Raw genomic sequence first — 14,460 nt, forward strand, 5'->3', positions numbered from 1 at the left:
GGGGAAAGCTCCACCTCTACATTTCCTCGTGGTGTGCCACATCTTCGGACAAATGGGTAATAGCCACGGTGTCTCAAGGCCTAAGGTTGGAGTTCCTTCAGCCCCCACCCAACCGTTTCCTCCAGTGCCTGACACCACGGAACCCGGCCAAGAAACAAGAACTATTTCAGGAAATAACTCACCTGTTGCATATCCAGGCCATAGAACCAGTTCCACAGCATGCCAGGGGGACCGGTTTCTACTCCATGATTTTCACTGTTCCAAAGTCATCGGGAGGTTGCTGTTTGATCCTGAATTTGAAGCAACTAAACCTGTATATCCTGTACAGGAAGTTCAAGATGCATTCATTGCAAACCATCCTAACGGCAATTCGCCCCCAGGACCTTTTAACATCACTGGACCTGAAGGAGGCATACCTGCATGTGCCAATTTATCCACCTCATCGAAGGTTCCTGCGATTTTGTGTAGAGGGCATCCACTATCAATACAAGGCCATGCCATTCGGCCTTTCTTCGGCCCAACGAACATTCACCAAGCTTCTGGACGTCCTCACAGCGAGCCTGCGCACACAATCGGTGTGCCTAATGGCCTATTTCGACGATATTGTAATCTTGTCCTAATCACAGGCACGGGCTCAACAGGACCTTGCCTTGACAATGAGGACCTTGACGGAGCATGGATTCACCATCAATGTGCCCAAAAGCCAGCTGATTCCATCTACAACACTTCTACACCTGGGCTCTATCATCGACACAACTTCATGCATGGTGTACCTTTCCCCGGACAGACGGAAGAATATAGTATCCCTCATTTCGTCCCTTCAAAGAGACAAGAGGATGTCCCTAGCCTTTTTGTCCAAGGTATTAGGGACCTTAGTCTCTTGCATAGGGATTATCCCGTGGGCCAGACACCACATCCGAAGCCTTCAATGGTTTCTGCTTCCAGCCCAGAAGGTCCGGACGAGCCATTCCAACACACGTGTTCATTTGCTGCGGGAGATAAAGGACTCTCTTGCATGGTGGGTCTCCCCAGCCTTACAACGAGGGCTGTCATTTTGGACTCACGATCTAGTCACACTGACTACAGATGCCAGTCTGTCGGGGTGGGGAGTGCATATTGGTCAGCAGTGCGCACAGGGACTATGGTCCGAGGAGGACCTCAACCCGGTGAACATAAATTTCCTGGAGCTCAAGGCAGTGTTTCTGGCTCTCCAGCACTTCACCTTACTTATTCAAGGCAAACATGTCCTAGTCCTGACGGACAATGTCGCGACCAAAGCCTACCTAAACCATCAGGGGGACACGAGGTCGCGACGCCTCATGCAAGAAGCTTCGGCCCTCTTCAATTGGGCCGAGAGGAACCTAGCATCGTTATCAGCAGAACATATCGCAGGGGTCGACAACACTCAGACCGATTGGCTGATCAGGACCATTCTCGACCCAACGGAATGGAGGCTAGACCCGCAGCTATTCCAGGTAATCACGAAGCGTTTCGGCACGCCTCTGGTGGATATGTTCGCGACGCACACCAATGCGCAACTCCCCAGATTTTACACTCGTTACCCTTCACACAGGGCGGAGGGAGTCGATGCCCTAACCTCGAGTTGGCCGCAGGGTCTCCTATACGCCTATCTGCCGACAAAGATCTTACAAAGGGTAATAGACAAGATCTTACAGGAAAAGGCAGAAGTAATTTTAGTAGCTCCATACTGGCCAAGCAGACAGTGGTTTTCGGACCTAGTGTCTCTTTCAATCTCCCCTCCATGGAGGATTCCGGACAGAGAGATATCCCTCAGCCAGGGATCAGTCCACCATCCGGATCCCCAGTGCTTTCAACTAGCCGTTTGGCGATTGAGCGGAGCAGATTGAAGGGACACAATCTTTCTGATAGCATTATATCAACAATACAGGCGGCTGGGAGGCCATCCACCTCGAGAATCTATCAGGCCACCTGGTCAGCCTTCTGTAGGTTCTGCAAGAAAAACAACACGGATATGGAGACAGCTTCGGTGTTGCAGGTGTTGGAGTTTCTTCAAGCGGGTCTGGAGCGGGGGTTAGCTCCAAATTTATTTATTTATTTATTTATTTATTTATTATTTAGATTTGTATGCCGCCCCTCTCCGAAGACTCGGGGCGGCTCACAACAAGATAGAACAAATCATAATTAATCCAGATAACTTTAAAATTTATACAAGATTTAAAAGAACCCCATATACTAACAGATGCACACACAAACATACCATACATAAATTGAACATGCCCGGGGGAGGTGTTTCAATTCCCCCATGCCTGACGGCAGAGGTGGGTTTTAAGGAGTTTACGGAAGGCAGGGAGAGTAGGGGCAGTTCTAATCTGTGGGGGGAGTTGGTTCCAGAGAGTCAGTGCCGCCACAGAGAAGGCTCTTCCCCTGGGGCCCGCCAACCGACATTGTTTAGTTGACGGGACCCGGAGAAGGCCCACTCTGTGGGACCTAATCGGTCGCTGGGATTCGTGCGGCAGGAGGCGGTCTCGGAGATATTCTGGTCCAGTGCCATGAAGGGCTTTAAAGGTCATAACGAACACTTTGAATTGTGACAGGAAATTGATCAGCAGCCAATGCAGACTGCGGAGTGTTGGTGAAACATGGGCATACCTAGGTAAGCCTATGACTGCTCTCGCAGCTGCATTCTGCACGATCTGAAGTTTCCGAACACTTTTCAAAGGTAGCCCCATGTAGAGAGCATTACAGTAGTCGAACCTCGAGGTGATGAGGGCATGAGTGACTGTGAGCAATGAGTCCCGGTCCAGATAGGGCCGCAACTGGTGCACCAGGCGAACCTAGGCAAACGCCCCCCTCGCCACAGCTGAAAGATGGTTCTCTAATGTGAGCTGTGGATCAAGGAGGATGCCCAAGTTGCGGACCCTCTCCGAGGGGGTCAATAATTCCCCCCCAGGGTAATGGATGGACAGATGGAATTGTCCTTGGGAGGCAAAACCCACAGCCACTCCGTCTTATCCGGGTTGAGTTTGAGTCTGTTGACACCCATCCAGGCCCCAACAGCCTCCAGGCACCAGCACATCACTTCCACTGCTTCGTTGACTGGGCATGGGGTGGAGATGTAAAGCTGGGTATCATCAGCGTACTGATGATACCTCACCCCATGTCCTTGGATGATCTCACCCAGCGGTTTCATTTAGATATTAAATAGCAGGGGGGAGAGGACCGACCCCTGAGGCACCCCACAAGGGAGAGACCTCGGAGCCGACCTCTGACCCCCCACTAACACCGACTGCGACCGGCCAGAGAGGTAGGAGGAGAACCACTGAAGAACAGTGCCTCCCACCCCCAACCCCTCCAGCCAGTGCAAAAGGATACCATGGTCGATGGTATCGAAAGCCGCTGAGAGATCAAGGAGCACCAGGACAGAGGATAAACCCCTGTCCTGGGCCCGCCAGAGATCATCCATCAACGCGACCAAAGCAGTTTCCGTGCTGTAACCGGGCCTGAAACCCGACTGCTGGGGACCTAGATAATCAGCTTCTTCCAAGGACCGTTGGAGCTGGAGTGCCACCACCTACTGGACGATAGTTATTAAGTACGGCTGGGTCCAGGGAAGGCTTCTTGAGGAGGGGGCGCACGAGCGCTTCTTTATAGAGTGTTGGAAAAACTCCCCTCCCCAAGGAAGCATTGGTAATCTCCTGGGCCCAGCTCCGTGTCACCTCCCTGCTGGCCGAAACCAACCAGGAGGGACACGGATCCAGTAAACAGGTGGCGGAACTCACAGCTCCAATGGCCTTGTCCACTTCATCAGGTGTCACCAGATCAAACCCTTCCCAGACAGGTGGACAAGTACGTGCCCCAGTCACCTCGACTGACTCGTTGTCAGTCGACTCTGTTTTCCAATTGGAGTCGAGATCAGCCCGGATCTGAGCGACTTTATCAGCAAAAAACGTGTTGAAATCCTCGGCACTGCTCTGTAAGGGCTCCCCAACTCCCCCCTGGTTAAGAAGGGAGCGGGTCACCCTAAACAGAGTGGCCGGGCCGGATTCCGCTGATGCAATCAAGGCGGCATGGTACGCGCATCTTGCCGCCTTGAGCGCCACTTTGTAAGTCTTAATAAAAGCTCTTACAAGTGTTCGATCAGATGCAGACCTACTCTGCCTCCATCGCTTCTCTAGACGTCTCTTTTGGAGTTTCAACTCCCAGAGCTCCTCGTTGAACCATGGAGCTCTACGGGGTCTAGCGCCATGGAGAGGTCGCAAAGGCGCAATCCGGTCAAGAGACTCCGCTGCAGCCTTGTTCCAGGCCTCCGCAAGAGACTCCGCCGAACTGTGGACGAGTGCCTCTGGAATAACCCCAAGTGCCGTCTGAAAGCCCTCTGGGTCCATCAGGCGTCTGGGGTAGAACATCTTAATTGGTTCCGCCTCCCTGCGGGGAAGGATTGGAGCCAGGAAGTCAAGCCATAGTAGGAAATGGTCTGACCATGACAAAGGCAATGCTTCTAAGCCCCTTAGTCTCAGACCATTACTCAATTGCTCGGAAAGGAATACCATGTCAGGTGCGTGCCCTCCCTCGTGAGTCGGACCCTGTACTACTTGAGTCAGGTCCATGGCTGTCATGGTGGCTATGAACTCCTGTGCCAACCCAGAGGTTTCGCTGAGTGACGGCAGGTTGAAGTCCCCCAGGACAATAAGTCCGGGGAACCCCACCGCCAACCCAGCTACCTCCTCGAGTAGCACAGGCAGGGCTTTTGACACACAGCTGGGAGGCAGGTACATGAGAAATAAGCCCACCTGAACCCCTAAGTCCAACTTCATCAAGAGAGACTCGCAACCCGCAATTTCCGGAGCAATGAGTCTACGTAGGCAAAGGCTCTCCCTGACTATAATAGCCACTCCTCCCCCCCTTCCCTGGGGTCGAGGTTGATGCCGTATTTGAAACCCGGCTGGGCAAATTTCAGAGAGAGGAACACCTCCCCCTGGGCCCAGCCAGGTTTCAGTAATGCATGCCAGGTCAGCCTCCTCATCCAGGATCAAATCCCGGATGAGGAGAGCTTTATTTACCACCGACCTGGCATTAAGCAGCAGCAACCTGAGCCCAGGGCCAGAGTTACACTCATCACCAGTACCCAAGATTGGGCTCACAGAGCCAGAACAAGGGATCGTTATTAAGCAACGATCCCTCATTCCCCTGGAACAGCTAACTCTGTGGCCCCCGCCATATCTGCCTCTCCCCAGCAACACTGGAATATTCCGACCCTCTGCCACCCCAGAGAGCAGTGCCCCTTCCTCTCCTGCCTCCCGAGCGTCAGGTGGGCCAGATCTGTCATTCATGCTATTTTCATTCATCTCATGCATACCATAACCCCACCCACTCCAACCATCACACTCACACCAATCATTCATCCTATGCACAATATTACATACACCCCAGTCATCCATTCATTAAGAAACCCCCCAATAATATTAAGATTAAATTAGTAATAATTAAAATAGATTAACTTGATTGTTAAAATACAATAAGAAAAAATATCTAAATTTATCAAATTTAAAAAAAACTATAAATATATTATATATATATATAAAATATAAAAAATATAAAAAATATCGGAAATTAGTCAGCAATAAGATAGTGTTAAATTCTTAATTAGTTCTTATTTGGAAGTTCTGGATTGTAACAATGTTCAGGGTCCCAGGAGAGTATCTCAACCTGGTTAAAAGGAAGGATCTCTTCTTGATATTAGTCACCCCTTTTTCTGGCGCTATGATGTCTCCCAGGTCTCTTCTCAGTCCCTCAGTTCCATCACCAATCTCTTGGCTCTCATAGGACCCTCGCCCCTCGCTGGTCACTCCTCGGTGGCCTCCGATGACGTCGCTGATTTCCGAGCGACATTTCCAGTTCTCTGTCTCAAGAGGCAAGTTGCAGCACTGGCCACAGTTATTAGAACACGGGAATATAGATCCTTATCCTTCCACCCTTGGATAAAGGACTTCCTCAAGGGTGCTGCAAACACTCATCCTCTAACAGTTCACAGATTTCCATCCTGGGATCTGTCGTTGGTCCACCGTTTGAACCCTTGAGGTCGATACCACTTAGATTCCTTTCGATCAAAACGGTCTTCCTGGTCGCGATTACATCGGCTCGACGAGTTTCGGACACATCGGCCCTATCCATACGTCCAGATCTTTGCATATTTTATCCTGACAGACTTGTGTTACGCTTGGATCCAGCCTTCCTGCCTAAGATCAACTCCCTGTTTCACAGGAAACAGGAGCTAGTGTTACCTGACTTTTGTTCTCACGGGAACCATCCACTGGAACTCAGGTGGCACAAGGTGGATGTCAGGAGTGCTGTCAAGATTTATATTAGACGGACAGAGCCCTTCAGAAAATCCGTTTATCTCCTTTTCGCAGACAAAATTAGGGCTTGGAATTTCCTCCAAATCTATCAGCCGTTGGATCCAGGAGTGTATTGCGGAGGCGTATAAGACTACTACTCAGACTCTCCCTCAGGGGATTACTGCTCACTCCACTCGCAGTGCAGCCACATCAGCAGCCTGGATGACACAGGCTTTGGCTGAGGACATTTGCCGGGCAGAGACTTGGACTGCACCATCTACATTTATCCGGCATTATAAACTGGACTCTTATGCTTCGGCTGAAGCTTCCTTTGGGAGAAGAGTTTTGCAGAAAGTTTGTTCCTCTACGGTTAATCCCTGACTCTGCACTCTCCCACCCTTGGACTAGAACTTGGGCATATCCCATACTGGACTCTCCTTCCAGAAGCAGTGGAGAAGAACAGTTGTACCTACCTGAACGGTCTTCTCGATGCTCTGGAAGGAGAGTCCAGACCCGCCCAGTAATCGTTTGATTCAGGGATTTTGGGTTGGAATTTCTAGTTGGTTATGTTTAATGACATATTTAATAAAATTGTGTTGGATTATAATGACTTCGTTTTTAAAACTGAGCCCATGGGGGCAGGCAAGGGGCGGTGCCTAATTAACATGTTAATTTTTAACTCAGTCTCTACCAATAGGATTGGGATTAACCCATACTGGACTGTCCTTCCAGAGCATCGAGAAGACCATTCAGGTAGGTACAACGGTTCATTTCTTTGTGAATATCTCATGCTCATAAAAAAGAGACAAAGCTTGTGTCACAATGATGTAATATTGTTTTTATAATATTGGGGAAAAAATTGGACTCTACTTGGTAATATTTATTGCAGCATGAAAATTACTCAGAAGAAATTGGATTTTTGTTGGCTATTTCTGTTTAATCTTTAGAGCAGCTTCCCCTGAAAATATTTTATAATGGAATTATAAGAGCAGCATATTAAAAAACAGTTATAAAATCAATTATTTTCAGTCTAGCTACTTCCTTCTTGGGTTCATTGCAAAACAGGATAAAATATAATGCAACATTTACATTTCCTTTTCAATTTGAACTCTTTGTTGCTTCAGAAAAAAACTTGAAGGCCTGTTTTATTTATTATATTTATGTTCGTCATACGCTTTTGTGTTTATATACTATTATAGGATCTGGAAAGTTGCAGGTTGCGTTTGGACCCTGAGATGGATCGACACAGGTATGAGAGGAAGATCAGCTTTGCTGGGGTTTTGGATGAAAATGAAGATTCAAAAGATTCCTTACACAGCAGCAGTCATACCTTGAAGTCTGATACAGGTTGTGAAGAGAAGAAAGGTTTGTTACCTATTGAAGCTTTTGTTTTATTGCAAACTCTAATGTCACTCTACACAGCATGTCTTTATTTCCTCCAAAATAATATTAGAATACACTAAGCTAAATCAAATATGTTTATATTTAGAAACTAAGAAACTTTAGTTTCAATATTATCAGATCGATTTTTGAATAGTGGTAAGACTCTTACATTTGGGTGGAATTGGGCTAGATATAGTTGTTGTAGTTGTCTCCTTCCCCCCTCCTTCTCCTCCTCTTTCAGACTTGTTATTTTTAATCCTTCAATGCAAATTTCTGAAAAAAGGGTTATTAACATGAGATAGATCATTTACATAAATTAAATACCTCTGTCAGTTTTTGGAGTACAGTACTTAAAATCATGTTTGTCTGTGCTGGATTATAGAGAAAATAAGTAGTAAGTAGACATTGCTTCAATATGTTAATGTTTAAACTTCTTAAATTAAGTACTTTAAGGTTTTGTTTTATATATGAAAGAGCCAGAGGCTCATGTATATGCATTTAGAAATAATTCAATATCTTGCTCCCTTTAACTTAAACCAAAATTACAATATGCTTAAAACTCATATGCCATGTGGCTCTTATTTGCTAATTTCAAAATGTGATGTGTAATTTCAAAGCTTATGTTTCTGTGTTTGCATTCTACTGATAGTAGAAGATTTATCATTGTAATGCCACCTCATGCATAAAAACAACCACTACAAAACTATTTTAATATTTAAAAGTTTTAATACAAAGTAGAGTAGTAGTTAATTTATTATTGCATATTGTAAATAACAGCCCAACCTGTCAATATGACAGACTATAACTCATAAAGCACACTGTTTTCTTTTTGTACTTACAAAATTAAATATATATATATATATAACAGTAATTTTAAAGGATAAGGTACTGTGATTTATAAAATCATGATAAACTATAAGTTAAACTATGAAGAAACAAATTACCGTATATTATTTTGATGAGTCTTGAGTCCTGGCTGATTCCATTATATGAGAAATTGACACAGATTTGGTATTGTGTTTGTTCTCTTTCTGAATATTGAAATCTAGTTGCTTGATGTATAGGATTGTTCTGACTGTTGTATTTCCTATGAGGAGATTGGATTCCATGTTGGAATATACAAATAATCCTAAATCCACTTCCTTAGCAGGGATATATTCAGTTATATTTGAACATTTAAATTGCATAAGCCTGCTATAGCACCACAATTCTCAATACAGTTATGTGAAAATGGGAATCAGTGGTATATTTATTTTTTATTTTTTTATTGATTTTATTTATTTGTCAAACAATAACATAAATAAAAAGTCGTGATATGAAAGTGGTTAGGGAAGACTAGAGATATTTTTAGGAAGGTACTAATTTCATCAACAGAACTGGTAAGAATAATCTAAAACTCTACATATTGAATATTTATTTATTTTATTTATTTATTAAATTTATACTTCATGCATCTTCCCATCAAGAGTGACTCTAGACAGTGTACAGTGCATATCCTCCCTGGATGTTGCTGTACAGGGAGTCCTAAACTTTCAACATCAATTGGGACTGGAATTTCCACTGCTAAGCGATGCTGTTAAATTAAGGGCGTGCAAGAAACGCCAGTCAGGAAGGGGATTCTAATTATAAACACTATTCAGTGCTATTATAACTTCAAACAGTTGCTTAATGAATGACTGCCTGTAATATGTGACTTGATACTTCTGTACCAGGGAAGTATCTCTGGTGAGGTGTATGTACATGGCAGCCCTTTTTTATTGGGTGTACCTGTGCATTAGCAATACCTGACAAATATGATAAAGCTGCACCAAATATTAATTCTTCCCTTTAACTGTGTTCATATGAGTGTATCTCTTGTTGTCCATTCTCAAGCATGAATTTAAATAAGAAATGGTCTGCCAAGAAAACTTATTCAAAGTGACAAAATACAGGGTGCGTTCCAAAAGTAATGCCATTATTATTTTTTAAATAATTTATTGAACATATTTGCACAAACACTTAAAATTCTTCAAAGTACTGTCCTTGGGCCTCTACACATTTTTCCAGCGATTCTGCCATGACCGGTACGCACCCTGGAAGGCATCTTCAGGGACCTCTCTCAAAGTCTTCGTCACGGCTGATTGGATCTCTTCTATGGACGAAAAACGGATTCCTTTCAGGGCTGGGAACAAAAAGAAGTCTGCTGGGGCAATGTCAGGACTATAGGGGGGAGGGGTGGGGCAGTGTTGGCACCTGGTATTTGGTCAGGAACTCACGGACTCGTAGCACATTGTAGCAAGGCAAGTTTTTTGTCCATAGAAGAGATCCAATCAGCCGTGATGAAGACCTTGTGAGATGTCCCCGAAAACGCCTTCCAAGGTGCATACTGGTCATGGCAGAATCACTGGAAAAAAATGTGTAGAGGCCCAAGAACAGTACTTTGAAGAATTTTGTTTGTGCAAATCTGTTCAATAAATTACTTTTTTAAAAAAATAATTGCATTACTTTTGGAATGCACTCTGTAACCTTTTTTTAAAGTAGTATATAAATTAATCTCATTTTTAATTTATTGTTTTACTGTGTGTTTTTCTGTTCATTTGTTAGTGGTTTAAAAGTCTGTTGTGTAAAATTGGCTCATAATTTAGAGAGAAAAAATGTTTCCTGATCTCTGTGAAGTGTTAACAGAATTGTATATATGTTTTATCTGTGTTCCATTTTCATAGATATTGCTGATATCCTTAGTTGAAGCACTGCTAGAAATCAAAGCAAACCTGGGTTTATATATAAAACTCACTACATTTAATTATAGATTATGGCTTATTACACTAATTAACTACAAGTATCCTAGAAGATGTGCAACATTAAAAACAGAAATAACAATTAAACTTTAAATAAAGCAATAGAATAAAAGAAATCAGCCAGTGAAAACATAATATATATCTATTAAAATCACAGTAAAAGCCGTAATGATTTTGAAAAAAGGGTTAATGCATTTTCCCTTATAAAATTTTACTCAAAAGTTAATTCTATATTATATATGGCATAGGCAATTTTTTGATTCCAGAATAGATTGTAAATTTTTGGTTGTTACTATGTCTGAAAGATAATGGATTGTGACCAAGTAGAGTTTTTAAATGAAATATATTTCTATTTGACCCAGGTCATTTTGAGAGCAAAGGTTTTATTTGTAGTTTCCACAAAAACTGGTGTCCATTTTCTAACAAGTTAAAAAATCAATCTACAAACAATAAATATTTTCCCTTTTTATCATTATATTTAATAATGGTTTTTGAAAATTAACTTAACATTAAGCTGAAACAATTGATCAGAATTAAAGTCTGTTTTTGATTGCATACATTGACTGTTGCAGCTAAATACAGCTTGAATTTCTCTGCTGAGTTTTAATAGATCATAGAATTAAAATCCTGTATTCAGAAGACAGATTTAAATAATTTAAACAATGAATTTCTGTTTATTGGAAACTATAATTGATATGGCACCCGCATCTGAAATAGAATAATAAATGTTCCTTAACAATGCCCAAATACCTATTAATGACAAGAAAAAATCTTCTTTGTGGTCAAAGACCAATACATAATTAAACTCAACAGTATAAAGTAGGTTACAAATATATATAAAAAGAACCACTACATAAAGAACAAAATTCAATAATGATATGTCACTGAAAATTTGCCAATGGAATTACTGTTGTGTTTGGCATTGTTTAAAATAAGGTTTTCATTCTCTCTCTTTTCAGGAGGGGGGTGAGGAACTACAACAACAATATATTTTAAAGAATTTTTAGAATGGATGAAAAAGAAATCTAAAACTCTTTTGTTCCTATTCAAAATATTTGTGCACTTCAGTGAAACCTCTATGGAATACAGCCTAAATCAGGGGTCGGCAACTTTAAATACTCAAAAAGCCACAAAGGTCCTAACCAGAAGTCCCCGGTTCAATTCAGGAGCCGACCGGAAATCCAGTTCCCCACGATAGAGTCTCCTCCTAGTGTGGCATCCTTTTTTCTCTACCTGTCCTAACTGAAAGCCCTATCAATTGTGGAGCTGACCGGCAACAGGGAGCCACAGCAAAGGGATGAAAGAGCCACATGCAGCTCCAGAGCCGCGGGTTGCCGACCCCTGGCCTAAATGATACTGTTGCTGCTTTATATAATAAATTATTCTCCTTTCTTCTTTTCATTCTTCCTCTATTCCTTTTCCCCCTTCCTCTTCTTCTGGCTTCTTTAACTGATTCTAATACTGTAATATGTATTTTAGAAGTAGTTTTCTATTACAGAAATCCTTTGCCAAAATTTTGGTTATCATTTAATCACAGAAATAACAACAACAACATGCTTGTAAGACATTAAAAATACAATATGCATTGAGGAGTAAGTTTTAAATACCAAGCAGATTTTTTAAAAAGTTATTCTTAATTCATGCATCCAATATTCTAGTCTCCAGAAGCTTATTCCACAATTTATTTCTTATCCTTTAAGACACTGTGCAAAATCATTCACTGATCTTGCCAGAGGAATAATATTATATTTCTCTGATAGTTTGTTACATAATGTACCACTTACAGGCTAGTCAATAAAACTACAAACCCAAGCAAATACAAATAAAATTTATGGTCATTCATATGCTAAAATAATCACTTGCAAAGAAAATTGTGCATTCATCGTGGCAGAGTGCAAATGTGTAAGAATTAAGATTTCCTCCCTTCTCAGATGTTTAAAAAGCTAGATCTTAGCAAATTTGGATATTTCCTATTTCATCATTGCCCTTTCTTCTGGCCCCAAGAGACAACTATCATTTATTTGTATTGTGACTTGTGCTGTGTGTTCACTTTTAAATAGATGTACAGCTGATTGTTGCAACATTTGGACATGCATATTACCCATATACTGCCTTAGAGCTGAGTGGAGAACAACATGCCAGTGACTGGTGCTTCAAACCATTTCATATATTCGTGCTCATTACACACACACGCACATGCACACACACACATACATGCACACACAAACACACATGCACACACTCAACACATACACAGATGTCTTTAATGCCTGAAAACTTCTGAACTATCTGAAGAGTGGGACCACATGTTGTTGCTTTCTCTGTAAAATTCTGGTGAAGTTTAATGTGCAAAGACGACGATTTACACAAAGGTAACATTCAGAGTGGATAAGCAAATGACGTGCTTAAGCAAGCAGGTCACCTACTGTGCTTGCTACATGATTGAAAGTTATGATTCTATGACAAAACATGGTCAGCCTTGGGCTAGCTGGAGAACAGCTCTTTTGCAAGGCCTGACGGAACTTGCAGTTCAGTCATCGATAGCCAGTGACAAGCGTTAATGGAACGGCAAAATTCTTTCTAGCAAACAAGGAAAGATAACTCTTCTATGTAAACGAGAGCAAATTGTTTGGCACTAAATAGAGATTTGTCGTTTAGCTGTGGTGTTTCCAATAATACTGATTGTAAAGTATTTGAATTACACTAATGGCTGGATTGAGGTTTAATACAAACTGAGTAATAGATCTGTCTTACCTTCCACTAAAGCATCCCGTATGGGATGATTTCTAGAGCCACCTTGGTGTTGCTTTGGAGGGAGCCTCTTGCTGGTCTTCCTTGGAAAAAAAAAGAAAAAAGACATTGAAATGCAGACGGAGGAGGGTGAAAAATATAACCTTATTCAAAATATACTTCATTATACTTTAAAAATGGGGGGAAATAAGGGGGAAAAAGTCCTCTTTTATTCTTTTAATACAGTTCCCAGCAGGAAGATCAGGATAGGAGGCTCCCGCTTGCTCCAGATTAAAGGAACCCGCAGTTTCCGGGTGAAGAGAGGGGGTTCCCTGTCCAGCATTCGCCGGGCCGGCAGCCTAAAGAGCACCAAGTTATCCCGTCAGGACTCAGAGTCTGAGAATGAGGAGCTGCAGCTGTCCCACAGCAGGGACACTGTCACTGACATAGGTAACACAGATGAGCTTGGTTTTTCAAAAAAGGGGGAGAGGGATCTTTAGGTAACAGCATCCTTAGCTTAGGACAGTGATGGCGAACCTTTTTTTCCTCGGGTGCCGAAAGAGAGTATGTGCATGCTATTGCGCATGCGCGAGTGCCCATACCCATAATCCAATGCCCGGGGAGGGCAAAAACAACTCCCCCCATTCCCCAGAGGTCCTCTAGAGGTTGGATAATGGCCTGTTTCCCAACTTCTGGTGGGCCCAGTAGGCTTGTGTTTCACCCTCCCCAGGCTCCAAAGGCTCCCTTGGAACTGGGGGAGGGTAAAAATGCCCTCCCCCATCCCCCCGGAGGTTCTCTGGAAGCCAAAAATGCCCTTCCAGAGCTTCTGTTTGAGCCAAAAATCAGCTGGCTGGCACACACATGCACGTTGGAGCTGAGCTAGGGCAACGGCTCACGTGCCAGCAGATATGGCACCGCGTGCCACCTGTGGCACCCGTGCCATAGGTTCGCCATCACTGGCTTAGGAGATCTAGGAAAGGGGCTTGGAGGCTAGGCAGACCTCCCATGGCCCAGGCTTGAATCAGGAGTTCCCTTTCTTGCATGGACTTCACATTTGGCAAGGACAGAGCTTGAACCCTGCCGACATCTCTTGAAATAGTCAATGCTGCTCCACTCAAAGAATGCCAAATTTTTAAAATAGAAATGTTTGATGTGTGGACTCTGTACAGGCATTTTCCTGACTGCCAAACAAATGCATGCTGTGAATAGGAAGGTATATATAAAAACAACATATATTATATATCAGTGGCATA

General features: G+C 43.0%; 1 protein-coding gene across 1 annotated transcript in view; it reads left to right on the forward strand.

The window, feature by feature from the left end:
• UNC80 (unc-80 homolog, NALCN channel complex subunit) overlaps nucleotides 1-14,460 on the forward strand; it is a 199,091-nt gene that overhangs the window by 99,022 nt on the left and 85,609 nt on the right. Inside the window, exon 26 of the mRNA XM_070737780.1 lies at nucleotides 7,517-7,682. Coding sequence (XP_070593881.1) covers nucleotides 7,517-7,682 — 166 coding nt within the window. The remainder of the gene's footprint in view (nucleotides 1-7,516; nucleotides 7,683-14,460) is intronic.

Source organism: Erythrolamprus reginae, chromosome 1 (genome assembly GCF_031021105.1).
Source record: "Erythrolamprus reginae isolate rEryReg1 chromosome 1, rEryReg1.hap1, whole genome shotgun sequence".
Lineage (NCBI taxonomy): Eukaryota > Metazoa > Chordata > Lepidosauria > Squamata > Dipsadidae > Erythrolamprus > Erythrolamprus reginae.